The sequence below is a fragment of the Rhipicephalus microplus genome, chromosome 4 (assembly GCF_043290135.1).
Source record: "Rhipicephalus microplus isolate Deutch F79 chromosome 4, USDA_Rmic, whole genome shotgun sequence".
In the NCBI taxonomy this organism is placed as follows: Eukaryota; Metazoa; Arthropoda; class Arachnida; order Ixodida; family Ixodidae; genus Rhipicephalus; species Rhipicephalus microplus.
Window position 1 is genome coordinate 132,126,631 of NC_134703.1, and position 25,816 is coordinate 132,152,446.

Genomic DNA, 25,816 nt, shown 5'->3' on the forward strand with positions numbered 1-25,816 from the left:
GGGCACAGATCACGAAGGACCGATGGGTGGCACGCAGGGGACCGGTTCTGGTGGTTTGTTCGTAGCGGAGAACGATGGGGACAGCTTTGGAAAGCCTAGCGGCCAATAAAATTCAATAGGCGGATCAGCTTCGACTGTCACATAGTTTCGTTTCTATAGGCTTAAGCAATGATGAAGCGTTCGTTTCTTATGCACAGATTTGTGCACGGGAAGATCCAGAGTGCGGAGCGCCATACTCCAGGAATGATTCGATCAAGACATACGCATCTCTTTTGCTGCTCATCTCTGAAGGACTACGATGAAGTTCCTGTAGCTCCAGCAATGGTGGCTGACAGGCAGGTAATGCCGTTAACGATTAAGCAGGCTTTGCGCACACTGAATCTGGTCTCGTTACAAATGATCTAAGTCCGGTTATAGCTTCCCAGAACAGTGCGTTCCCTTTTGGTAAGCAGTCAACGTTCTTCGGCTTCGTCGCAACAGTGTAAATCCCCGTTTTTTCCGCGTAGCCGGCGGTAGGCAACGCACGCCCCCTGTGGACATCCGTGTGCGGCAGAAAGAGGGTGGTGGTTGTGAATGATGCATGAGGTGGCGGTGGTGGTGGAGGAGGCCTGCTCAGGCCAGCAGCTACTTTGCCGCCACGACCGCGGCGTTGTGGTGGCTGTTGGCGGCGTTCTCGGAGTTCTGACGCTGGCTGTTCTTCTTGCTCTTCATGCGGCGGTTCTGGAACCAGATCTTCACCTGGCGTTCGGTAAGGTTGAGGTTTCGCGCCAGTTCCCAGCGCTTCTGCTTGGACACGTACGCGTTGAAGAGAAACTCCTTCTCCAGTTCCAACGTCTGGAACTTGGAGTAAGGCTTACGCTTCTTGCGCACCGTCACGTTGCCCGTCCACTCCAGCGGGTTGGCCGTCAGCGACTCGCTCACAGCAGGCACTGCGCACATAGAGCAAAAGAGGGCATGTTGGCGTCAGTTCAATCAACGCAGTACACCAGTAATGACAAAGACGTACTTCTACGCGGCCGGAAATCGCCCATGTAAGCTATGTTGTTGCAACATTTTTTTTAACTCAAATGGCCCAAGTAGGCTCCTTAAGATTGGTAACATCACTCATAAAAGCCTCGCAACATAGGAACTATTGTGAAGCACCCTATTTGAACATATCGTTGATGATTTGTGGGGTTTAACGTCCCAAAACCACTATCTGATTATGAGAGACGCCGTAGTGGAGGGCTCCAGAAATTTTGACCACCTGGAGTTCTTTAACGTGCACCCAAATCTGAGTACACGGGATATTTGAACATATTGTGAAAACAGCTTAACATTTGCCTACATGTACCAAGCAGACATAGGTCTCGCCTGAACAGCATGCTTCAATGTATGTGCCTTCCTGAAGTTACCATCACTTTTATTGCGATAATTAGTATTCTAAAAACCATGAAATCTGTTTTTCTGAAGTGTACGGTTCAAAATAGGACTTGCAATTTGAGTGAAATGTGTGTTTTGTTTCCTCTCACGAAGCACACTGGGCTCATATATGCATAGGATAAGTACATGTGCCTCTCTTACTCAGCCACGTCAGGCTGTTAGTTTCCCTTCAAGAAGACCCTTCAATTTATGACATGACTAATCGGCGAGAGCTAGCACTACTGGTCTAACCAGGAAGGGTAGGGAATGCAGGGAAATTCGAGCACCCACCGAAATTTTTCAATTTGTGATGTGTTCATACACATCTTTCCACCCCACCCCCGCAAAAAATGGCTACGCTAGTCATCAGCAGCTTCACATTTGTCTCAGATCTATCTTCCTGCCCCCTCCCTCTTTTTATTATCTTCTCATACCGTCATCCTCGTGTTAAAGGGCATTTCTGTTCTCGGTTCCCTTCTTTAGCTGCGCGAAGTATCAGGTAGGCGCCTATCCATTCTTGCGGATGTGTTTACTCTCAACAGTGAGAAAGTAGTCCGGTAGTGAAGGTGGCGACTGTTGTATTTCACGCCGGCAGTAATCTAAGTTGTTAGGCTTTTCTGAGCGAAGCAAAGCCCCCTTATGAACGTGGTGTCAGCTTCATTAAAGCGACTTTATGCAATTAGAAAATTTCTACGCCTTGGTTACAATACAATTTTGTTTGTTGCTCAACGTATAGCCTGACGAGATGCTGCCGTCAGCAGTTCTGTTTGAGTGTACGAATCAGAAGTCATTGTAGAAAAAAAAAAGAGGACACGTTAACGCACTCAAGCGGAAACACCAACACCTCTAACACGAGAGAATTATAGCAGACCGGTAATCCAGGCCCGGTATGGTATACGTGGCACGGAGGCCGCGTTACTGAGCATGCGCACAACGGGTTTCGACTCACCTGCGCATGCGCCAAACCCGTACTGCGCGCCGTACCGTGACCGGATTCCTGGTCTGCCGTAACTCTCTAGTAATAAAACAGAAGTAAACGACACTAGTATAAAACATTTCAGCAGAGAAAAAAATTTAAACGCTCATGCGATAGAAATCATGCTAAACGGTGGCCAGTGTTTCCGGTAAGCATGGTGTGGCAGACACTGCAGCCTAGAAAAACCATAGAGTGTATATATAATTTATTACTATTGTGTCAAAACAAGGAAAAACGAGCCATTAAGTATACACTTCTTTTCCTTTATATATATATATATATATATATATATATATATATATATATATATATATATATATATATATATATGTATGTGTGTGTGTGTGTGTGTGCGCGCGCGTGTGTGTATTCATTAACAGACTGGAAATAAGTGAAAGCGCCAAAGAGTAGTGAACATGCCACCAACGTAAATCTAACACACGATATTCACGTGACGATTGGTAGCGTTCTTTCCAATAAACTCATGTCAGGTGGGTGATATCTACCCCCCCCCCCCCCCACTACTTAAGTTATAACGAGGTCAGCCAGACGCCAAATATTTTTCGTTACATGGGCCAGTTCACTATTGATGTCACGTCACACGGCTTGTCCACCGTTCCCCGGGGCAGGGTATTAAAACAGGACTAGCTTTGTGCATTGCGAGAGATAATGATGATCGATTGATATGTGGTAGTCCCAAAACTACCATATGATTATGAGAGACACCGTAATGGAGGGCTCTGAAAATTTTGACCGCCTGGGGTTCTTTGACGAGCACCCAAACCTAAGCACACGGGCCTACAGCATTTCCGCCTCCATCGGGAATGCAGCCACCGCAGCCGGGATTCGATCCCGCGACCTGCGAGTCAGCAGCCGAGTACCTTAGTCACTAGACCACCGCGGCGGGGCTTGCGAGATATAAGCACACAAGATCAATCGGTAATTATTGCTGCGACTCAAATTTGGAAGTTTGTGCACTCAGTTCTTCCGATAACTTCGTAGGTGAGACGTTCGATCCGTTTTCGGTTCTGTTCATTTCAGACACGCGTACACGTACTTTTCGAGTCTAACATTCCATATGGAGAAGCAAAAACAGAGCGTTTAGAACACGGTGGTTTGGAACTACAACTTTCATGGGCGTATAGCGGCTATGGCGGCCCCTACGCACACCGAGACCAGCCACACGCGAGCTGCCGTTTGTTTTTACAGCGCCTAACGGTACTGCTGCTGCCATCTGTAGGCCGCAGAAAGAAACGCCGCTTACGCCGAGCGATTCTGCCGCTTTCGTTGCGTTCGCCGCCACCGTAGCAGCCTGCTACTCGATCGACACGCCGCGCCCTCGAGTTGCGGATGATGGAGCGACGTAGTATACGTACACCGGCGGCTTAAACGGCGGCTAAACGCGGGTCTGCCATAGTCCGGCACAACGGCCTAACGCCTGCGGGGGCCTTGGCTTCGGCTTGGCTGAGAAACGAAACAGGCGGGCTTGCCCTCACGATTTCCCTCCGGCCGCCGCCAAAGCGTTTCCAGCGAGCGTGGGCGAAGCCCACCTCCTCTCCGCTCTCTCCCCTCAGAGTCGTAAAAGCGAAAACCCAGGAGGACAATGGCGGAAAAGAGGCTCTTCTTTTCTGAGCTGCCTTTTATACTACGCCGCGCGCGCGTTGGGAGCAATGAAAATAACAAACCAAGAAAATGCTTCCTTCCTTCCTTTTTCTTGCCGCGCACAACACAAGAAGACGACGTCCACGGGGGAGAAGAGGGCAGCAACAATAATGATGGCGGCCGTACAGACGCCGACGCAAAGCGGGCCGCCGGGACGAACCACGCCGGAGGAAAACGATGGAGGGGAAAGGAGCACGAGGGAGGAAAAGCCACGCAGCCGCAGGCAAAGGCCCGCGCGGGGCAAACGAAGGTTTTCGCGGTCACAGATGTCAGGGAACGCTAGCGTTGTTGCTTCGCCACTGCGAAGCTCTTGCTTTCCTGCTCGCTGTGCGCGTACGCACGCGCGACCACTAAATATGATGTGCGCATGTGTATCACCGCGCGTTGAGGCGCGTAAGCATCTTTATATTTAGAACAACTTTCGCTAAGCACTGAGACACCTGAGTGACAACGTTCCTTCGATGCCTCATTGAACTCGAAAACTGCCCATCTGCGTCAACACGAATGATGTAAGAAGTCATCACGTGATAACGTGATCAGGTCGTCCTGGTGACGTTGTGGGACGTCACCAGGACGCCTCACAACGCGAAGTCACATGGTCAAAGATGGTCCTATCCCGAAGGCAATGCAAAATTAGGTGGCGTGCTGCAGAAAGCTTTAGAAGGGAATCGGAGGAAGGTTCAATGCATTGACTGAGAAGAAAAAACAAGAAGCAGGTGGTTTTTGCCCTCGAGCCGTCTTTGGCCAATGCGTTAGAGACCCTGAAAGTTTTTTTGCGAAAGACGCACAGCGTCACGCTTGTAATACGTACGGGACGTAAATAATACTTCGTTATAACCATACTTTCGTTGTACAAGAGTTCCATTAAAATTACCTGTGCTTGTATGCATCTCGTGATTGTCTCAAAGCCCCTGTTACCAGGTCAGACCTGCATCATTATCAGCCTGGCTACGCCCACTGCAGTGAAAATGCCCCTTCCAGGTTTCAGTTTCTTTAATTATTCATTCAAGATACGTACGTTCATGGTTAGTACTATGCAGACAATGGTTGTAAAGTCGAGCGCCTGCAGCGGGACCCTAGGTTAGCATTAACACAAGAAAAATAAATTAGGTGGCATGCCATAATTACGTAAGGCAAATGGAAGCATATAGTGAACGATTAAGAAGACAGGAAAAACAGAAAAAAATCATCCTCAATGCTATACGAAAAGTGCACAAGAATTAGTTTAGATGTAAATATACAGGCGATAGAATATAAATTTAAATTACAAACATTTTTGAGATATGTACAAATATTTACGTTATACCCTCAAATGTTATACCCGCCATGTCACACCCATGACCTTTCTAATCCCATCTGCCCACTTAACATTGACTGCCTTCTCTTGGAATGCAGTCAATGGTACTTAATGACTAGCTGTTGTCTTGCCATCGCGCTACGTGCCCTGCCCATGACGATTTCTCCTTGTTGATTTCGGCTAAGATGTTCTCAACACCTGTTTGTTGCCTGATCCACTCTGCCCGCACATTTAAGGTTACACCTTTCACGTTCCCTCCCACTGCTCGCTGCGTCGTCCTCAGTTCAAGTCGAGCCCTCTTTGTAATCCTCCACGTTTCCGTCCCCACACCGGTAAGATGCAGCTGTTATATATCTTACACTTGAGCAGCATAGGTCAACTACCATTCATGATTTGAGAATGCTTACCGAATGTGCTCCATCCCATTCTTATCGGTCTATAGTTACTTCAGTCTTCCGCGATTACTACTAGTCCTAAGTGGGCGTATTCCTTTACAACCTCCAGTGCTTCGCCATCAATCGCAAAGTGCTGTTCTCAAACCTGCACGAGATCCCGTATGGAATGAGTGCTGAAGCTGCATCGGTCATCCCATACCACAGTGATGCTTCCGCCAAAACAACGCTGCCCAAACTTATCAGCGTGAGGTGACTGCGGTCATTCCGATTTCGTATCCGCCGCCTCACTCCGTTGAGTTACCACCCGTTTCTACACCCACCACTTTCACGCGGCACGATTAAGCCACAACTGCGTCGCCGCGCCGTTATTGCGAACTTGCATGTCGCGGCTGTTCTGCAGATAACACCCCGCCTGTCTCGCGTCTCTTTCTTACCGTACAATCTTGATTAGATTTGTGTGGTTTAACGTCCCAAAACCACCATATGATTATGAGAGACGCCGTAGTGGAGGGCTCCGGAAATTTCGACCACCTGGGGTTCTTTAACGCGCACCCAAATCTGAGTACACGGGCCTACAACATTTCCGCCTCCATCGGAAATGCAGCCGCCGCAGCCGGAATTTGAACCCGCGACCTGCGGGTCAGCAGCCGGGTACCTTAGCCACTAGACCACCGCGGCGGGGCTTACCGTACAATCTTAAAAAAAGTTAGTAAAAAGGTAGCAACTGCAAGCAAATAGGTAGTAACTACAGCGGTTGCTACCTTTCTTCGACCGTTACTACCCTTTTGCTACCTGTTTACTACCCACGTTAGAAAACAGTTACTAGCTACAACCATTACTAACTTTTGCGACCTCTTTACTACCCACGTTAGTAAACAGTTAGTAACTGAAACGAAATAGGTAGTAACTGCAGCCGTTACAACCTTTCATGCCCCGTTACTACCTCTTCGCTACCCGGCTTTTGACTATGTATTCTTCGCATTCATGGCGCACCCCGATTCTTACCTGAATTTGTGTAGTTATAAGACATTGATTAGCCAACATTAGCAGCGGAGGAATAATATGCCCAAATGAATGAACTGGGTAGTATCGGTTACTACTTTTTTTTCTTGAAACCTTCAAGGTTACTACCCATAGAGGGTAACAGCTAGGGTAGTAACAGTTACTAACTCCTGGTAGTAACAGCAGAGGTAGTAACTATTACCACCCTTGCCGTTACTAACTGCACTTATTACCTGTGTTGTAACATATGTGACAAACCATTACTACCCCATAACTATGTTTGTACTAAGCTAGCATCTGGCTGCAGTATGCTACTGGCTGCTAGAAATTATTTTAGCAGAAATATTCTCAGAGTCCTTTATTTTTCGTTTGTTCATAGTCCTCTATCATACTGCTTAGACTCATGGGGATGGACCTTTAAAACTTACCTTGATCCTATCCGGATATTACAAAAGCGTGCACTTAGAATTATAGACTATGCGGCATATAATGAACCCAGTGAGTCTTTGTTTCACAAATTGGATATTCTACCTTTTGATTACATACGGCCACATAAAATTGCAGTCACCAACAATGTTATTGCACACAGTGTACCTTTCGATGTATCTATCTTTTCTTCCTCGTCCCGCGTCACTAGATGCATGACATTGCGGAATTTTAATCTTCCACCCACTAAAAACGTGTATGGTGAACGCTTACTACAGTTCGTAGGAGTTAAAGTGTGGAATAACATACCACTTCAGATTAAAGATTCTAGGGTTTTCTCGAGCGCACTCAAAAAATATTTGCTACATGTAGATCAATAGTAATGACCATGTACTAAGCCTTACACATAGTTTGATGTTTTGTCTATACTTGATTATTTCACTATTTATGAACAAAGTGCAACAATGTGTATCTTCTTGTATTTTTGTTCGTTTGTTGAAATATCAACGTTTTTTGATGTTTTGATTTTTTTTTCTTATACACAAATTGTATTCTGCTTGTATACTTTCTCTCGTTAGACCCCTTACTAGCCTATGGCTATGGGTCTAATCAGTGTTGTGCATTCCTTGAAATGTGGTCATAACAACCTCAATAAAATGTAAAATATACCCCAAAGTTAGCAAGTACTACCACCTTTTTTCTAAGATATGTACGTTGTTTCTAGCATTGCAGAGCGCGACGAGAGCCCCCAGCGTCATCGGGCCGTCACGCTGCGTACAGCGATCGCGGGGGCGTAATCGACACAGGCGTCCCAAAGGCAACGAAAGGCAGTGCTCTTATCGCCGTTCATCCGCAGCACCACCGCCGGCGCAACGGGAGACAAAAGAAGGCGCCGGTCCGCATTCCCATTCCGCAGTACGACTTGGGAAAACGAGGCGAGACGACGAGCCACCGGTGGCTGAACAAATGCGAGATCGCCATGGGCGATAATATGTGGCCGAACGCGCGCGGGTTCCCAGGGTTGCCACCGTGTGCTGCGCCGGGACGCTATGCGGTGCGTGCTCATAGGCAAATGGCTACGTCATAACGAAGCTGCCGAACTAGCGACTTACAGGTCACTGATGGGCCAGAAGCTGTAAATAAATAAATAAATAAATAAATAAATAAATAAATAAATAAATAAATAAATAAATAAATAAATAAATAACAAGTAGGGGATCTATGCACTCGAGAAGACTCACGTCCGATTGGCCAAATTTTCTGATTTCTCTTTGAGCTGGCGCCGAGTATAAACTGCTAGAAGAAATGCTGAAGCATTGAAGAAAATCGCTTCGACGTCGTATACAACTTGAGCTTACAGAATGCTGTTTATATAAGATACACTGACCGGTATTGAGGTGGATATCACGTCAAAAAACACTGTAGCCCAAAATTGGTCGGTCAAGAGTACTGCGCTCGTGCCTCCTCTCTCGCACGTGACTAAAATGATCTCATGTTTGAGAGGTACAGGAGACAGGCCCGTAGTCGAAGAAAGTGGGCCAGTTACCCGCCCCCTAACAAATTTTGATGAAGAGGGGTGTTTTACCGGAAATAAATGATGAAAATGGCTCCTGCCTAAAGTAATCAAGGCCTTCAGGAAGTCCCTACCCCTACTCCATTTTTAACACTCCGAACAAATTATTGTAATAACATGCAAGGAGAAAGCACGTAAGATGGACAGTATGGAGCCCCTAAACTACGCGCTATAGGCTATCTGACCTTCAATGACGTATTGCACTTCACTCTAGCTGTCATGAGGGTACACACACCCCAAACTTTTCATGTCTACTTTTTTTCTGTTTACTGAAACGCTCGACCTTTGGAAACAAGCCTGATCTTTCCAGTGTCCCTCGTCCCCAAAACCGTTTACAAGTTTTCACCTCGCGCTTCCTCTGTTGAAAGCACCCGGTCTTCGGGAATACGCGACCAGAGGGCTGAGCAACTGCCAGTCTTACACGGCTTCGCTTTCCCTTTTTTTTTTTTTATTCCCTCGTTTACATCTAGAACACCCACCTTCCCCTCATCCTTCCGGCGTGTTCTTTTTCTCAAATCCCAGCACACGTATAGCGTGCTAACAGGAGGCCGACCGAGACGAGACGAGAAGCCGACGACGATCCGCACCAAGGACCGAGATCAGCCGCCGCCCAAGCGCCCGGTCGAATCAGGGGGCAATTTGAGCACGGACTCACGTTCTCGCCTCTTCCGGCAAAGCCTCGCAGACCTGATTGCCGAGAAACGTCCTCAAACGCTACACCGCCTGCATCCCCTCCCTTACACTCCTTCTCCTTTCTTTCTTTCTTTCTTTCTTTCTTTCTTTCTTTTTTTTTTTTTTTTTTTGCCGTGCAGGTCTACCACCCGCCGTGCACGGGAAACAGCAGCCCTGCTGGACAAGGCAAAATGCACGCACTCTGGCGGCGGCACAGGCGTAGAGGTCCACTACACAAAGATAGGGCCACACTACACAGAGGGGAAAGGGGAGGGGGGAGCATTCGTTTCGCACAAGGTGTCGCGAAAGAACGAGAGGCGAATAAAAGGATGCGGCAGACGTGCAGAGCACCGCCGATTACAGCGTTTTACATTTCGCCATGTGCGAGCCCCGAAATCTCCCCCCCCAGAAAGCTCCAGTGTCCGGTCTTGAGGTTGTACGTATATCTTTATCACGGCAAAGTTTTGTTTGTTAAGACTTACTTTCTTTTTAGATATCTATCATGTGGCCACTTGCAGAGGCACCCTGTATGTACACAGTGGACGGAAAAGCTGGTCATTAGCGCGCGGTGTTAACTGGAGCTCTATAGGTATGAACGCCTTGAAAGAGCAAATGATACTCTTCCATAGGTTCCGTAAGAAACAAAGCACTATGACATAGGCACAAGGAAGGGAAAGATCAAACAAAGGCAGTTTCGTGAGTAAGGATACGTCATAGCCGAACACACCTTCGCTTTGTACTGCACCGTGTTATTTTTGTGTGGACGGGCGCACAGAGGGAGGTTGCAGAAGTCCACAAACTTCGGACGCAATTGGTTGTGCTGCTGCTTCTCACGACTGTGCTGGGGCATGTGTTTTTGTCATTTTTACCTCACAGCATAACACACATTGATATGTTGGTTTTAGCGTTCCAAAGCCATCATATTATAATGAAATACGCCGTACTGGAGGGCTCCAGAGATTTCGGCCACTTGGGGTTCTTGAACGTGCACCCGAATCTGAGCACACGGGCCTAAAGCATTTTCACCGCCACAGTTTTAAAATGCAGCCACCACACAGCGCCACAACCTGTCAAGGTAGATACACAGGCAGATGTGTATAGGCACAGTTGTGTATGTGTAGCCTTTGTCAGAACTATTACAGGTACCTCATTATATGAGTCCTTTGTTAGTGAGCATCGGTAATGGCTGCGCTTTTAGCACTCTATAGAAACTTGAAGGGTTAGTACCGCATTGGTGGGCGTTGGATATCTCGTAATATCCAATGAACATCCTCAAACACTGTCTAGTTTGTACGTACAGTCTGCATGCTTTCGACATACTGTTCATGTATCTCTTTGCCTAATCTCCGTGCACTGTAGATTGATAAATACAGGCAGAAAATAAAAAAAATATCGATGTGTCGAAACTGCTCGTAACCTGTTCAGGACTTTCAAACAATGCCACCAATGGTGCACACCGAGGTGCACGAGTCCTACTCTTCCGTAAGATCTATAGGCGCGAAGGATGTGCCGAAGAGAACAAGCTGGGACGTACGCGCACATAAGGACCGGGTACTCGCTCCTACAGTGGTCCTTGACCAGCGACGTCCTACACGCTAAATGGCCCCTGCCGTCTTTCCACAAACCATATACTTGTCCTACACCGCCGTAGATACACAAACACGCCGTTGACTTCTGTGTTCCCCGGCAAGTTGCCCCGGCCGCTGGTCGCCCTGATATTGCTGTTGCAACGCATTGGGGTTTCAGAACACAAACGCTGCTTTAAACACCGCCGATTGATGACAAAGGACGCGACCGACAGACTAGGCTACCGCCGTTCATGAGGTTCAGTGAAGAGACCACGACGGACGTGCTCCATGCAGCCCACATAGGAGAACAAGCGTGCCGCCGCAGCTGGTCACCATTAAACTCCTCACCTGGGCGAGCGCCAAGCGTGTGCAAACACGCACGCGGCGCAGAACACTCGGCAAGAAGCCAGCGGCCTCGGGAGGCTCTGCCCAGGGTGACGAGTGGGCAGCGCGAGCAGGCAGGTATTGCGCGCGAGAGAGATATTGCCGGCAGCGGGGCTCATTGGCATGCCGAGGAGGCGCTCGCCTATCGGAGGTCTCCGACCGATCCACGGCGGCCATCCACCAGGAAGAAGAACCGGCGCCCATAAACGGGGCCCGGCTTCGGACGCAGGAAGCGGCGAAGAATTTCGACGACGCCACCGCCGCCAGCTCGAATGCTTACGCCGACACAATCGCGACGCCGGGGCCCTTTAGTTTGGACAAGCCTTGGACGAAGCCGACCTGGCAGTACACCCCGAGCAGAGGAGCCCCGAAGAGATCTCCTGTGCCGACGTGTGTGTGTGTGTGTGTGTGTGTGTGTGTGTGTGTGTGTGTGTGTGTGTGTGTGTGTGTGTGTGTGTGTGTACACGACGGCATGCCCACCACGTGATGCCTGCACTCCATGCCTAGCGGCGTCACGTCGGCCTCCGCGGGCGCATCTGTGCCGGCGACTAGCGTCGCTTTATCGTACGTTTACTTCAACCGGCAGTCGGGGGAAGCTTGCAGCGTGCGCGTTCTGCGTCGCGCAAGTAATTAGCCGCAGCAACGCCAACGAGAGAGAGAAAGAGAGAACGAGAAAGAGCGAGGGGGGTGCGCCTCAGGCCATGTTGTTGGCTACGTTGAAATTCTGACACCTCTTTTCCTAGGCTTTTGTCCTGGACTAAAGCCCCTTCCTGGAGTCGTTGTTGAGGCCACCTTTCAGGCTTCCCGGTGAGCTTTTTGGGCCCCGAGGCATAGCGTGCTTCCGTGGTACGCTAAACGAATTGTCGCCACGAAGTGAACACAATGTCCCATTGTCACCCACGCGTACGAGGCGTTCGAGGTACCATTACGCGTTGTTTAAAGCTGTTACCGAGGCACGTCCAAAAAAAAAGCAGCGAGCGCCCTCAAAAAGTAGCTACCAGCGTAGAGCATAGAGCAGCTGAGTGAGTTTTCGTGTGTGCATGTACTTCCGAAACCGGTCCTTCGCATGTCGCCCATCGTGCCTGGTCAACGACGCTCGTACACGTCTGGTTCATCACCGCCAGTCCGTCACTCCTAAGAATTCCATAGAGCTAGATTCCTCTCTCGGGCATAAAGAATAAAAAAAAAATTACTCGCTAGGCCGGGAATCTAGATCTGTTCAGATGAGCGAGAAAGAAAGATGAAAGGAAACGCTTTCACACGGCTCGAAATTAGGGCCCGCCGGGTGGCGAAGGGTATGCATACAAAAAGGGCGGCAAGTCAAATAAACGAGCCATTATTTCGACGGCGGCTCGGTGACTCTGTCTGCATGCGAGTAGCGAAGCAAATTGGTGGCGAGATAAGCGGGCGCAATCCATGCAGCTGCCGAGAGTGCGAGGGCGTTGGTGGCGCCGTCGACCTCACCGATCACAACGCGAACATCCATGTGATGGTGCGCCTGTGCACTGTCGCCAGCTCGTATAGTGCCCGGCTTTCAGCGCTTGACGTAACGAAACCGCGCGCCCACGTAGACGAAAAACGGGTGCACGTGGGTTGTTTCGGTGCGCTAGAGAACATGCGAAGTTCTGCACGTCATTCTTCATGGGTAAAGACGGCTTCAAGGTCACATGTGTTGTACCCCAGAAAACTTCCGGTCACCTCATTTACCAGCTCCTGACTTCGATATTGAAAGCACGTTTCGAAGTTCCTTTTGAATGTAAGAAATGTCTCTCTTTGATTTTTCAGTTAAAAGGAACCTACGTGAAGTTCAAAGGAATCTTTTATCTATTTTAAGAAGTTCAAAGGAACATTTATTTGAACGTATTTTGCCAAATAAAGGAAGGAAAGAGTAAAAAATGAGCGGGCTAGTTTTTAAAGCTCTTCTTGCCTACCGATGCTATATTCAGGCACATCGGTTGAAGGAACCGGGCCGGATGTCATCAAGGGGTCTTTGGTTCGACACATGCATACAGTGGCGGTGCACGTCTCTACAAATGTCAGCCAGAAAGAAAGAGAGGATGACAACGAAAGGCAGAGAGGTTAATGAGATGTTAGTGTTTGGTTCACTACGTGGAAATCGGCGTTATAAATATTATGACTGCCTATAAAACCATGTTGGGAGGCAGAAAAATATAGAGCGAGAAATGCAGGCGTGACACGGTGTTGACCGGGAAATAAAAATCCAATGACAGACAGACAGACAGACAGACAGACAGACAGACAGACAGACAGACAGACAGACAGACAGACAGACAGACAGACAGACAGACAGACAGACAGACAGACAGACAGACAGACAGATACAAAAAAAGGAATGTGATAATCGTACAACGAGGCGGGGGTCTCCCTATGGTAGAGCAGTTAGACGTCTCAATATATCTTGTGCAGCCTCATACAGGATTCTTCATGCCTTTAATGCCTTGACTTACAAATAGGAACGCATGAGCTGGTGCCACTATCTCTATCATGCACACTGCTTGTCAGTTCTCCACGCTCACTCGTGCCGTTAAGCGAAAACCTGGTCATCCTGTACATGTCCATGAACGGCCTTACAGTGTGACAGGGCATGTGACCCCCAGCACTTCGCATATCCTCTATCGCACAAGAAGGAGCCAGCAAAGGCGTTATGGCGCACGCATAAAGCACGGTAGAGAGTCCCATTACCACACGGGCGAGTTCGCGGCGAGCCTCAGCCAAGCGTGCACGCGCATACGTATACGTCGCAGGGCGCACGGCGAGCGCATCCGGACCAGCTGGCGAGACGCACGTCTGGGATGGAGTGCGAAGCTGTGCCGCGACCTGTCAAGAGAGAACTCTCGCCGCCGATCGAGCGCGGCAAGCGACGTCAGATCCAAGAGCGGCGGCAAAAGGAAGCGTCTCTTTCACGCTGCCATCGAGACACCTCATCTAGACAAGCAGCAGCGATGAAATCGCCGTATGTCTGAGAGCGACGGGGAACGATTGAATATATACTGTTTGTAATCGTATGCATACGCACGGTTCTTCATAGGAAAGGGGGGGGGGGAGGAGCACGTGTGGCTTCAGCACTCGCTTCCCTTTGTTTGGTTAAACTTGAAAGTAAACAAGCTCCGCAAATGGTGCGAAGGAGGAGGAAGAGAAGAAATGAAAGGCAGGGAGGTCAACCAGACGCACGCCCGGTTTGCTACCCTGCACTGGGGGAAGGGGTGAGGGAATTAAAGGTGGTGCGAAAAGTTACACGAAAGTTGTGACGTGCAAGCGCGTCACAACTTCCGCAAAGCCGGCGATCCACCACGGGTCCACGACTTTTCGAAGCGAAAGGTGAGAAGCAAACAGTTCGAATGCTACATCAAGAATCTTCAGTCGTCATTATCGCCAAAAAGATATGCGTCTCTGTAGCCTGGCGGACTAAGGTTATAAGGTGAATAAATGTATGAGGCGAAATAGCAACTCCCCTCTTCAGGATGACACGGGGGGCTTGCTCCTTCCTCCCGCTGTGCCCACACCTATGTCTTTAATTTTTTTTTCTTGTTCAGAATTATGATAGACCAGTTTATAATAATGGGAACCAAATGGAAAGAGAATTGTATCACTAATATTTTGCCAAGTATAAGCAGGTTAAAAAGGAACTGGTACGGTTTGGTTCGATGAGCGTGCCTTGGGTGTCACGAGTATTACTTGCTTAAACAGTACAATGGACATGACGGTAGAATTATCAAAGTGGTACGCCATTCCTTTTCGTTAAGCTAACATCCATAGACGAAGCAGGAAGGTCGAGACGTCGGCTTTACAGGCCCGCTAATATAAGAGCGTTGGACCACGTTGCGAAAAATTGAGCAGTATAAAACGTTTCAATGAACAATAGAATGCGACCTGACTGGCACAGCAGTAGAGAGGGGAAGTCCGCACAATTGCATGGCAAAGCAGTTATAACTGCGCTTACTCTGAGACTGCCAGAAATAAGTGGATTCGGAAGGCCCATTTGATGTACAGAGTCGTCAGATGGTGGTCACGACTGCTGCAGGCAAATAGTATACCAGAGACAAGAACATCTTCGGCTTTCCTACCAGGGGCTTGGGCTAATTATTATTTTTTTTTCGGAGGGATGAGAATGTTGGGGTCACCTCCTTGATATGAAGTCGGGGCCGGGCAGGCATATGTGATCGGGTGTCATTTTGGGCTCTGCATGTCATGGCGAAAAGAAAATTTCTCCTGCCTCTGTAATAATTGTCCGAACGACGCATTAGAAATACCAGCAAGTAAAAAAAGAACGTTGATTCCAAAAACAAAAACACGGTAGGATTTCGGAACTCTGGGAGAACAGTTCAGCTTCCAGAGATATCATTTCTTACGAATCATTACATTAAGTATTTCTATTAAAAGTAACACCTCTCCCCACCTAGAGACTTAATTGATTTGTGGGGTTTAACGTCCCAAAACCACCATATGATTATGAGAGACGCCGTAGTGGAGGATTCCGGAAATTTCGACCACCTGGGGTTCTTTAACGTGCGCCCAAATCTGAGCACACGGGCCTACACCACCTAGAGACTTGAGAACTAGCGAAAAGGTAACCTATAACTTAGTGTATCTGCTCGCTTACCAGCAGCAATGGCTAGCTCTGTAGTGCACGATAATGTTGCTCAATGTTAATGAATGATTTCTGAAGTTGACTTCTGTTGACTGAATGGTAGTACAGGCCTTGACTAATGCTGGCTATAATGTTCGCTGATATGACAGTACAACTGTCGCCATTCAATCTAGATCTAATGACGCTTCGCGCATGAAGCGACGCCATCGCTCAACTGACTCTCCTTAGCACTGAATATGGGCTTGAGGGCCGCAATTAGTCCAAGAAACTCGCGTTGCAAACTCCTTGGACTAAGCGTGTTACGCCTTAAAACGGAGAGAAAATAAAGTATTCACTAGCTACCAGAGAAGTATAACTGACTTACAGACATTAGCTCCACACACACATTGCCTCAATGTTGTGCCTCCCATTTTCAGCAGGTGTGAAGACAACACCACATTCACCAATGGCACTGGAAATCGCAGAACCTAATGATTGTTCGACAGGTCTGAGCGCAAGTAATATTACAAAAAGCTATTAGTAATTTCTGCTCACCAATTTACTACAGCATGCTTGCTGCAGTTGCCGGGATATTGACTGCAAAAGTAATAATTCAGTCCCTCCGCCCCCTAACCCCGTGTTGAACATTCGAAGTACATCATATCATGGCCAGCGGCACGAGTGTCCGTTCAGATTTCAGGTCATCACAACAACGCATTCAGACGAGCCACCCACACAAGCTGTGCACTTAAATACGTGTAGAATATACGTATATACGTAATGGGCACCTTTGCAGCCGACCTCTGACCCTCTAACCCTCCACAGATCTTTCACATCCTGCAATGTCGCACGGCTGCTCATATAAACCAGTGATCAACGTGGAAGCAGTCAAGCGTCATCGGAATCGACCGAACAGCAGCAGCAGAGACAGTCCCCCGGCAAAACAACCAAAGCATTGCGTCATGGAACTGCGGGCGAAGCGCGCCGGCAAAGCACACTGCACAGATAGAGAAATAGAAACAATTTTATTTGCAAATTGCGCAGTTTCGCTTTTATATCAATTTTACGCACCCCTTCCGTCATCAGCTGCGCATGCGGTACGCCGGTTGAGCCTGAATCTGAGGGCAAACTGCAACTAACGTGCAGCCCATCAACTGTTTTCCCAACTATCTTTAAACTTTGCGCACGCATTTGCGAACAGAGAACTTCCCAACCTTTCCGACTGCCGTTGTCCAGTACGTGCCAAAGCCTGCGAATGGTACATGCCCCGTTTACATCCACAAGTGGCGCACGATTCAGCGTGGGTATACCATTGTCGCTGCTCGCACGGGTTGCGACATAGGAACCGCGGGGCGTTTCATCCGCGACGAGCTCCGAGTTACCTGAGGCCAGCATTTCACGCCTTTTGTATACACGCCGCTAGAAGATGCTTTCACTGTTAATGAGCGACTATATACGAAATTAACAATCGCGACCTGCTTTCGCCCCAGCTGCGTCGACAACGGCTGTCGTGTCACCCGAATGTATAAGAATGGAGATATAGCTGCATGTATGTTTTGCGGCTCAACTACTGACTTCCCCGTAAATTTAAGTACACCCCCTCCTATACCTCCCACCACGTCTCCATAGAATTCTCCATTATAGCCTGCATGGGGGTACCGGCAAAAAGTCGGATTTCCAGCTTAATATAGGTTCGCAGCTACCAAATCAGCGCTACATTTCTAAAAACGCACTATAGTTCCGCGCAAGTAGCACACTTCGAATAGAGACAGCTTCAGTAGCACTGCCCAATAGACATCCAGATTTAAAGTAAGAACTTCAACCCTAAAGATTATGGTGATGATGATCATGATGATTACGAAGACGATCGATGTAGCAATAACAAGAAAACTGTGGCAAACAAAAACAACAAAATCGCCAACTTACCCCCCGCGTGATTTGAAATTGTCATAACAAGAAGCGGAGTATTTCGTCACCTTAAAGCATAACACCCTCCCTCTTTCAGACATACCTGCACGGCAGCAAAATCGTAATTCGCGAGCCGTCACTGTGTGACCCCGGCTCGTGTTTCAACTTCTGCAGGCGTTCCCCTCACGGGCTCTATCATTTTCCGAAGCATCACCACGTCAAATCCGCGTGCACAGGAGCCCATTTTACTCACACAAAAAAACAGTATATCTTTTTCTCTATTTTTTCGCATCTGAGCTACCACAAACACACAAATACTCGTCGCACCGTTGTTTGTGTACACCGCTCTCCATCCCGGCTACTGTTTTTTTTTTTTTTTTTTCACTGGCCCACCAGTAAGTTGGAACACAGGCGTTCGTCTTGCGAGCGATCCCAAAAAAATTTGTTTTCCTTTCGCGTAGCGGGCGAAGCGTATAAAGACTCGAAGAAAGAGCGGAAAGAGAGGTGCCCGCATATATATACACGTATACATACATGCACATACGAACAGCCGCGCAGTGGATGCGGTTTGGGAATAGAGAAGCGTAAAATTTACGACCACCTGCCAAACGAAACGAATTGGAAGACGGACCAAAAAAAAAACAGAAAAAAATAAAAGGGTACAACGTTAGCGAAGAAGCTGATTTCATCTTGGCCACCTTGAGAAGGAAGTTGGAAACACCTCTTTCGTCCCCTTCCTTCTTTCCAACCTACTATAACCTCCCTCCCTTATATTTTCTTCTTCCGATGTCTCCGGTGCAGCGCTTCGCTTGCGATCTAAGAACGCTCTGCAAAAAAAAAAAAGAAAAAGAAAGCTATTTTCGTTTCCTTATTTTTCTCTCATTTTCAAAACTGAAAGCCCGCCGCGATATTGGCAGGCCCGGGGAATGCCACCGGCTCTGACGGCTCTAAACAGAGATGCCAAGCCAAACGGTGAAGAGGGGGGTGACAGGATGAACGCCAATAAAGAAAAAGGGACGCGCGAGTTGAGAAAGAGAGAGAGGAGGAATTTGAAACATGTCAAGAGAGACTGGATGGAGAGCCTGCAGCCATCGCTGGCGAGGTGAGACTGCTGGTATATATACATGACGCCACCGGCTCTCACAACCGCACAGCAGAGCAGAAACCAAAGGGATTGCGACGTGGAGGAACCCAAAGAGGATTCCCCCTCCCCTCCTTCCAACACTCTCCCCCCCTCACCTCCTGCGCGTTTTCGCTCCACTCCGGCTCTCGTCTTCGCTAGCACGACACAGTTGAATGCCTGCCAGTAACTTTCCGGCGTTTTTCGACAAGCTAAAAGGAAGGGAAGTGCATAGCGGACGTCCTTTATGTATTTTCTGCTTTGTTTTTTTTCCTTCGGCGTAATCCTTCTGCAACATAATAGGTACCATGGTTTGGAATGACGAAGTTGCAAAGGAAACTCAACTATACGGAGTTCCGGTGAAGCGCAGAGAAATTTTATACGGATTTCGCCTCTGTTTCATCCTAGAATACGTACAGTAAACGGGAGATCGATGAAATACCAATAAACTCGCCAAAATGCTCCCGTTAATCAGTGCAATGCGTCAGAGAAGCAGCAATGACGACACAGGGTTTCCATCAAGGAGCAACAGTAAAGGCCCACCACAAGCGTGTGGTGGGCCTTTACGTTTGTGGTGGGCCTTTATGTTTGTGGTGGGCCTTTATGTTTGTGGTGGGCCTTTATGTTTGTGGTGGGCCTTTATGTTTGTGGTGGGCCTTTATGGGCTTGTGGTGGCTTTATGCGGCCCACCACATGCACACTGATGTTCTCTTAAGAACCTACGTGGCATGGGGGAAAAAGGCGGAAGTTTATTGAACTAGTTAGTATACACGAACACTAGAGGCGCTCACACACTGAAAAATTCTAAATAGTCTCATTATAACTTACACAAACGCTAGACGCAGTTTTACTCAGACCAGTTATACGCTGTGCGCTACTAAGAAACTATCGAACAGGAAAGGCGTTAGTTACCTCTCGAGGAGGTGGAATACGACGTACGGCCAATGTGCCAAGAGGCCCTGGACGGACGACTAGGCAGATGACTTCTGGATGCAGTGAAACCGCTGCATTACCACCAGCTTCCAAACGGTTTCGTGTTAAAGGCATCGGCGATAAAATTAAACGAACAACGCGGTCATTAACTCTCATTCCAGACGCCAAACGTGCATGCCAATTACCGAAGCCACCCTCTCCAACGCTCTCAGTTAACTCATTATTCGTAGGACGGTGCATACCAAAACAATGTGCGGGAATTAATAAGTAACACTGTTAATAAAAAGCACTAAACGCAATGAAGACTCTGTGTCGAACTGTCGGGGGATGCTCTTTTCACCATCAGTTACTACATTGTATATTTGGTTTATTAAAACTTACCCCGATTGTCCCTTCATTTCGACAATCGACACTGTATGGCTATACCAAAGTTTGAATTGACGTACCTGCTTCCATAACAGGTGAGACCGATATGTATCTAAAGCATAAATCTTTGAGTGGATTAAGCGTAAACTACAGAAAGTTATACTTAAACGATATGTCACATGTGGAACTCAAAGCCAGACATTAGCACACGGCCACTCCCTTTACGTAAGACAATCTCAGCCGATACACCTGTTTCTATCTTTACTCAAGTACAAAACTCAAGCCACCAAACCTAGCCCCGCCCTTTGAGCCTCTCATACAGTTTACCATAACCGTTACATGCAGGAAACTTCCACTATCATTCATTCTTTCCACTTCATCTGCTCCTCTTTCCTTGAAGAGTTGAACCCTAGTCGCTGAAGCCGAACTTATTTGCCCAATTTTCCACGCCTCCGGGCTGTGTTACGTGGCTTTGGAATCGAAACTGCCAAAGTTTTCCTTCTTTCCGTACCATTTCGCACCTGCGTATACAGTGGCGGAATGCAATAGCCCCGAAGAACAAACGACAACTTATCGCGTAAAAAGATTACCTTCTGCCTCTTCTTTCCTTCCGTCTCTTTTTTTTTTTTTTTGCGTGGGGGGCGGTGGACGGGGGGTCCTTAATTTATTTTTCTTTAATTTTTGGACACTTTGACATTTGACACGTCCATAACAGCAGCCATCAAGTGTGGAGGTGGATGTGTCGGGATCCGGTTTCGACAAATGCGACAACGACGGTGACAGAGCGACGTTCGCGGAACCATAAGGTGCCGAGAGGCTGGAATGGAAGAGGGTATATGCCCGGTTATACGTCGCGGGCGCTCCCCGGGCCACGCACACCGTATACACACGCGTGTTATAAGCCCCCAGTGAGAGAGAGAGAGAGAGAGAGAGTGATCGCGGCGCGCGTGAGAAGGCTTCCAAAGTCTCAGTTTTACGCTCGTTAATAGAGCTGTAAAAAAGCGACGTTAACTGCTCGCACGACCGATACGCGCATCCGTCGAGAAGAACAAAAAAAAAACACCAAAAAGAAGAGACGTACGCCTCGCAGCGCTTCTCCTCGCCCCAACAGCGCACGCGCGTAAGCCTTCAGAAATCTCGCCATTCGCGTGAGATATCCGCATTGAACGACATAAAGATATCCGGCCGTTTTCTGCGCCCTCGAGTCCCTCCCCTTCTTCTTCTGGGTCTCTTGTTCACCGGCGCCGTGCTCTTCCATGTGTGAACGCTTCCCTCCCTTTCCAGATACCCGCATTTATTAAAACGTGAGCTCACAGGAAAGAAAATCGCCAAAGGGTTAAGTGAAATCAAATGGAAGACAAAAAACTAATTTCGATAACAGCTTTCGATGGTGGACGTATCACCTCGAACGAAATCAGTAAAGCTGCCCTCACATTCTAAATTCTAAATCGCAATCGAAGATGAAAACCGGCAAAGGAAAAAAAAGGGAGGCGGAAAACAAATGTGACAGGACTAAGCTGCAGAGAAAAAAACTATGTTAGTTTAACTCTCGACATCGTTCGACGTCATAGTCCACTTTCTCGGAGGCAACTGAAGTGCAACCTTCGTGTTAAGCAATACATCGACTACTGATCCAGCTGTAAGCCGCCTTAAAGGAGAGAAACGCAGAGGACCACCGTGTCACGCGACCGTCGCTAAAATTTCGCTCGCGCAACACGCGTGGAAAACGAACGGGAAAAAGAATCACGGTAAAATCATAAAAATTCGAACATATATAGATAAAATCTATGAAAACCAGAGAAGGTAACATAGTAACATTCTCTTTGGCAAGATTACAACGGGTGAAAGGGGTATAGACAAATCCAGAAGAACGGGGGAAGTGCAAGAATTAAGGATCTGTTCACTCAAAATGATTGAAGGCGCTCTAGACAAATTGTGGTCATCGGCACACTCCCAAAGCAAAAAGAAAAAGCTGTTCTGAAGCAGCTGCAAGCTTCACGATGGCCTTCGGGACAGGTCTCGGGGTCTTCTTAGTAAGAAGACGATCATCAAGCTTCCAGGTGTTACTTAAGCAAACGTGGGAAGAGCGAACAATGTCACAGAGTAGTATACGCCTAGATCTTGAGATGAAGGTCGATAACAACACCCATTCAAATTTTACAGCCCCATTAGCCCCACTTCCAAACGCTCTCTCTCACCATGGAACCATTAGGGAGCTCTCTATTCGACGGCTTTTCGTTCTCAATGAACGAGTCACTGCAGGTATAAGATAAACCATGCCAAATAGACGAGCTGAACGACCACATTTCAGGCTTTCATTCAGCTTACCTGGCTTTCTTGGAAAACCTTCGTTCCATATCTCTGCTCACGTGTGAGTCAGAGAGAGGGAAAGAAACGTAGAAAAAAGACGGTACTTAACCTCAGGAAATTTCCAGTTGGCAACTTTGTAGGTACTCAGAAAGGAGAGAGCAACCATAGAGTTTCCCAAAATTAGCTAGAGGGCACTCTGGCGCTGCGATCGTTCAGCGACCATGGGAATGATGGGTAGTACACACATTTGCCTAGTCTTCGTACTTGCGGGCGGCGAATCGTACTTGCGGCTTCGTTCATTACTGGTTACGGTTATGTTTTGAAAGAAAGAACGAAACCTTTTGAACTTGAGGACTTGATTCGAAATAGTAAGCTTAAAAGAATGAGGTTGTGAAGCGCAAACGGTGAACATTTGCTCATTTATGTTTTCGTGAAAAAAAAAAACAGCTCCAAGCCACACGAACACAAACGGAGCCAGAAGCAGGCCAGAAGTACGAAAATTAGACAAATGTGTGTACTACCCATCATTCCCATGCTCGCTGAAGCGCCGTGTGTTGCAACTCCCATAGACACTAGCGCCAGAGTTCCCTCTACAAAGTGTTGTGGGAAACTCTATGATAGCAACAATAAAAGAAGGGAAGAGAATATCTATCTATCTATCTATCTATCTATCTATCTATCTATCTATCTATCTATCTATCTATCTATCTATCTATCTATCTATCTATCTATCTATCTATCTATTCGTTCGTATCCTGCTCCCAGCGACAGGGGGCGTTCTCGCCAAAGCATGGTCGACAGGCAGCGCGTCGGCTCTGGCAAAGCAGCGGCCACGGGCGTTCTCTGTTTGCCTGGCTGGCTGCTGCCGCCGGGCGAGCTCGCCGACAGACCACGCTGCGGCAAGCGCCGTCTTGAGCGCGCAAATAAACAGGCAGCGCACAGGCCTCCTCTCCCCGAGGACCGCCGCTTGTAAGAGAGCGGTGCGTGTGCGGGTGTGCGTGAGCCGCCCAGATCCAAAACCGCCGCCACTGCTACTTCCCGCGCTGCTTGTTTTGCTGGCGTTGCCACCGCGAGCGTCTTTTTTTTTTTTTAACAAGCCGCTCGTTATGCAATCGCTGCTTGAAGTCTGATAGATTCTCCGCATCGGTATAATCTCGAAAGACAAGTTTACATGACGCCTTTCGGAAGAGAGGTCCGCAACAAACGGCGGATTTTTAAACTTCGTGCTTTGAAGGCTCGTCTCCTTCCGTATAGCCGACTCTGCTTCGTCACTGCCATCATGGTAATCTTTCTTTTTTTTTTTTTGATCACGTGCACAGCTGGACAGTCCCTCTCTCCTCAGGCTTATTCGACGGCATCGCCAAGAGACGCTTTAAATTAAAACGCCAAGATCTTTAACGTGCCGCCATGAGGAAAATATTTCGCAATCCGTCCACCTTCGATGTCGCAGATCATAACGCGCACCTGCACGCCCCGTGTATGGCATTGATTCTACGTCAACAATTTAAACTGCACCAACTCAACCAGTGCAGATACTAAGTGAACACCTATTCACAAATACTTGAAACGCGGGTGCCAAAGCCCTGGCTGCGAGAATGTAACGAGGCGGCATAGACTTATGGCCTAGCGGTTTGTTTCGCACTCTGCGAGTCAACTTTCACGCAACGCTCTGGCTCAATGTGTGCGATTAAAGTGTCCTTGATCTTTCGGCCAAGTAGGTGGAGAAGGTTTGAAGATGGTGGCTCGACATCCGATGCTCTTTTGTTTTTGTGGCGTTTTTATATATAGATGGCACAAACCACCCACTTTAATTCTATAGGCCGCATCGCTCGATACATGCCCACAGCGCGAGCATAACAATAAAGCACAGTCATATGAATGACTACAGGATTCTTTTTTTTTCGTACATAATTCTGCTGCACTTGCATAGTCAGCCGCGAGGCTAGGAAATAAGGTGGGATGTGGACGCCTACCTCCCGTCTACGCATACTTCTTTATGGCAAGAAACTGCGCCCCCAAAAATCAGTGCCGGCTTTGTATAGCTCAGGCGCAGTAATTAATTGTAGCCCCGAACAAAGCGATCTGATTGGCTGAAGCAAAATACAGATGAACCTTTGTTGTTATAATGTATAGCGGAGTCGGCACATGGCTCTTCATTCGTCGCAAGAGCGATTGACTTCCATCTGTGCCGGCTTCGCGACCCCTTGAAACTTGAAATGGACACTAAAGAGCAAAACAATTTTTTCGCGTATCAGCAAAAAGTACCATTTCACAATCCCCAAAAGACCACTATTGCCACGACACAAAGCTTGCGTGGTAGGCGAGAAAACACGCGAAAAGAAAATGCGGGTGATGGCGCCACCTTCACACTCCGGTACCAAACACCGTGACGTCATAAATTCTGTAAGCGTCTACTGGGTCCTACGTAGCTTCTAATCAATAAACTGATGTACATTGTAATCTGTGGGTGCCATAGCATTAGCATACGATATTCCAGAAAATTTAATCGAGCCAATGCCAAGAATATACGAAAAATGCATTTTGAAATTTATGACGTCTCGCGCGGAGATTTCGGGACGAAGTTTTAAAAAAAAATGACGCTTCAACCTCGATTTTCTCAGTTAATAATTAATGAACTTATGAATGTGAAACATATTGAATTAATTCTCATAGTGCCGTTTGTCAATCTAAACCAAGTCATTTCGTCTCTCTAGTGTCTCTTGAACGAAACGGATTGCTTTAAATACTGTGTCATGCGCAGCAGGCCTCATCTTAGGCTGTGTTCCAATACTCACCGTAGCCGGCTAAATAGACAGCTAAATGGACGGCGGCCCTCTTAAGTCCCATTCCGATTCTCACGTAGCCGGCAAAGTAGACAGCTTCGAGAAGACCGCATCGTAGACAAATACGATGCAGGCTACTTTGCTGTCTAAACAAGATGGCGGCTCAGCGAATCGCTCAGATAGATCAGATCTCGCCAGAATGGCCGCCTGTACACAAGCAGACGCTTTCCCAGACGCTCAATGCGAGTAAAGTTTCTTTTTTTTTTATTTCAACACGAAACAAGCCAGAAATTACAACTGTTAAGTTTGTTTCTTTTAGCTTTTTCTTCTCGACGCGAGGTGGCGCATCGTCGCGTAAAAGCTGTCTAAACGTGTTCCAATACTCGGACAGCATGGGCTCGATGCCGTCTTCTAAGCAGTCCGCGTAGACTGTCTTTGTGCTGTCTAAGAAT

The 25,816-nt window shown here is 47.8% G+C and overlaps 1 protein-coding gene across 1 annotated transcript in view; it reads right to left on the reverse strand.

The window, feature by feature from the left end:
* Positions 1-207: 207 nt before the first annotated feature.
* Positions 208-25,816, reverse strand: part of LOC119171459 (uncharacterized) — an 81,651-nt gene continuing 56,042 nt past the window's right edge. Inside the window, exon 3 of the mRNA XM_037422271.2 lies at positions 208-929. Within this exon, the coding sequence (XP_037278168.1) occupies positions 625-929 (305 nt within the window). The 3' untranslated portion in view covers positions 208-624. The remainder of the gene's footprint in view (positions 930-25,816) is intronic.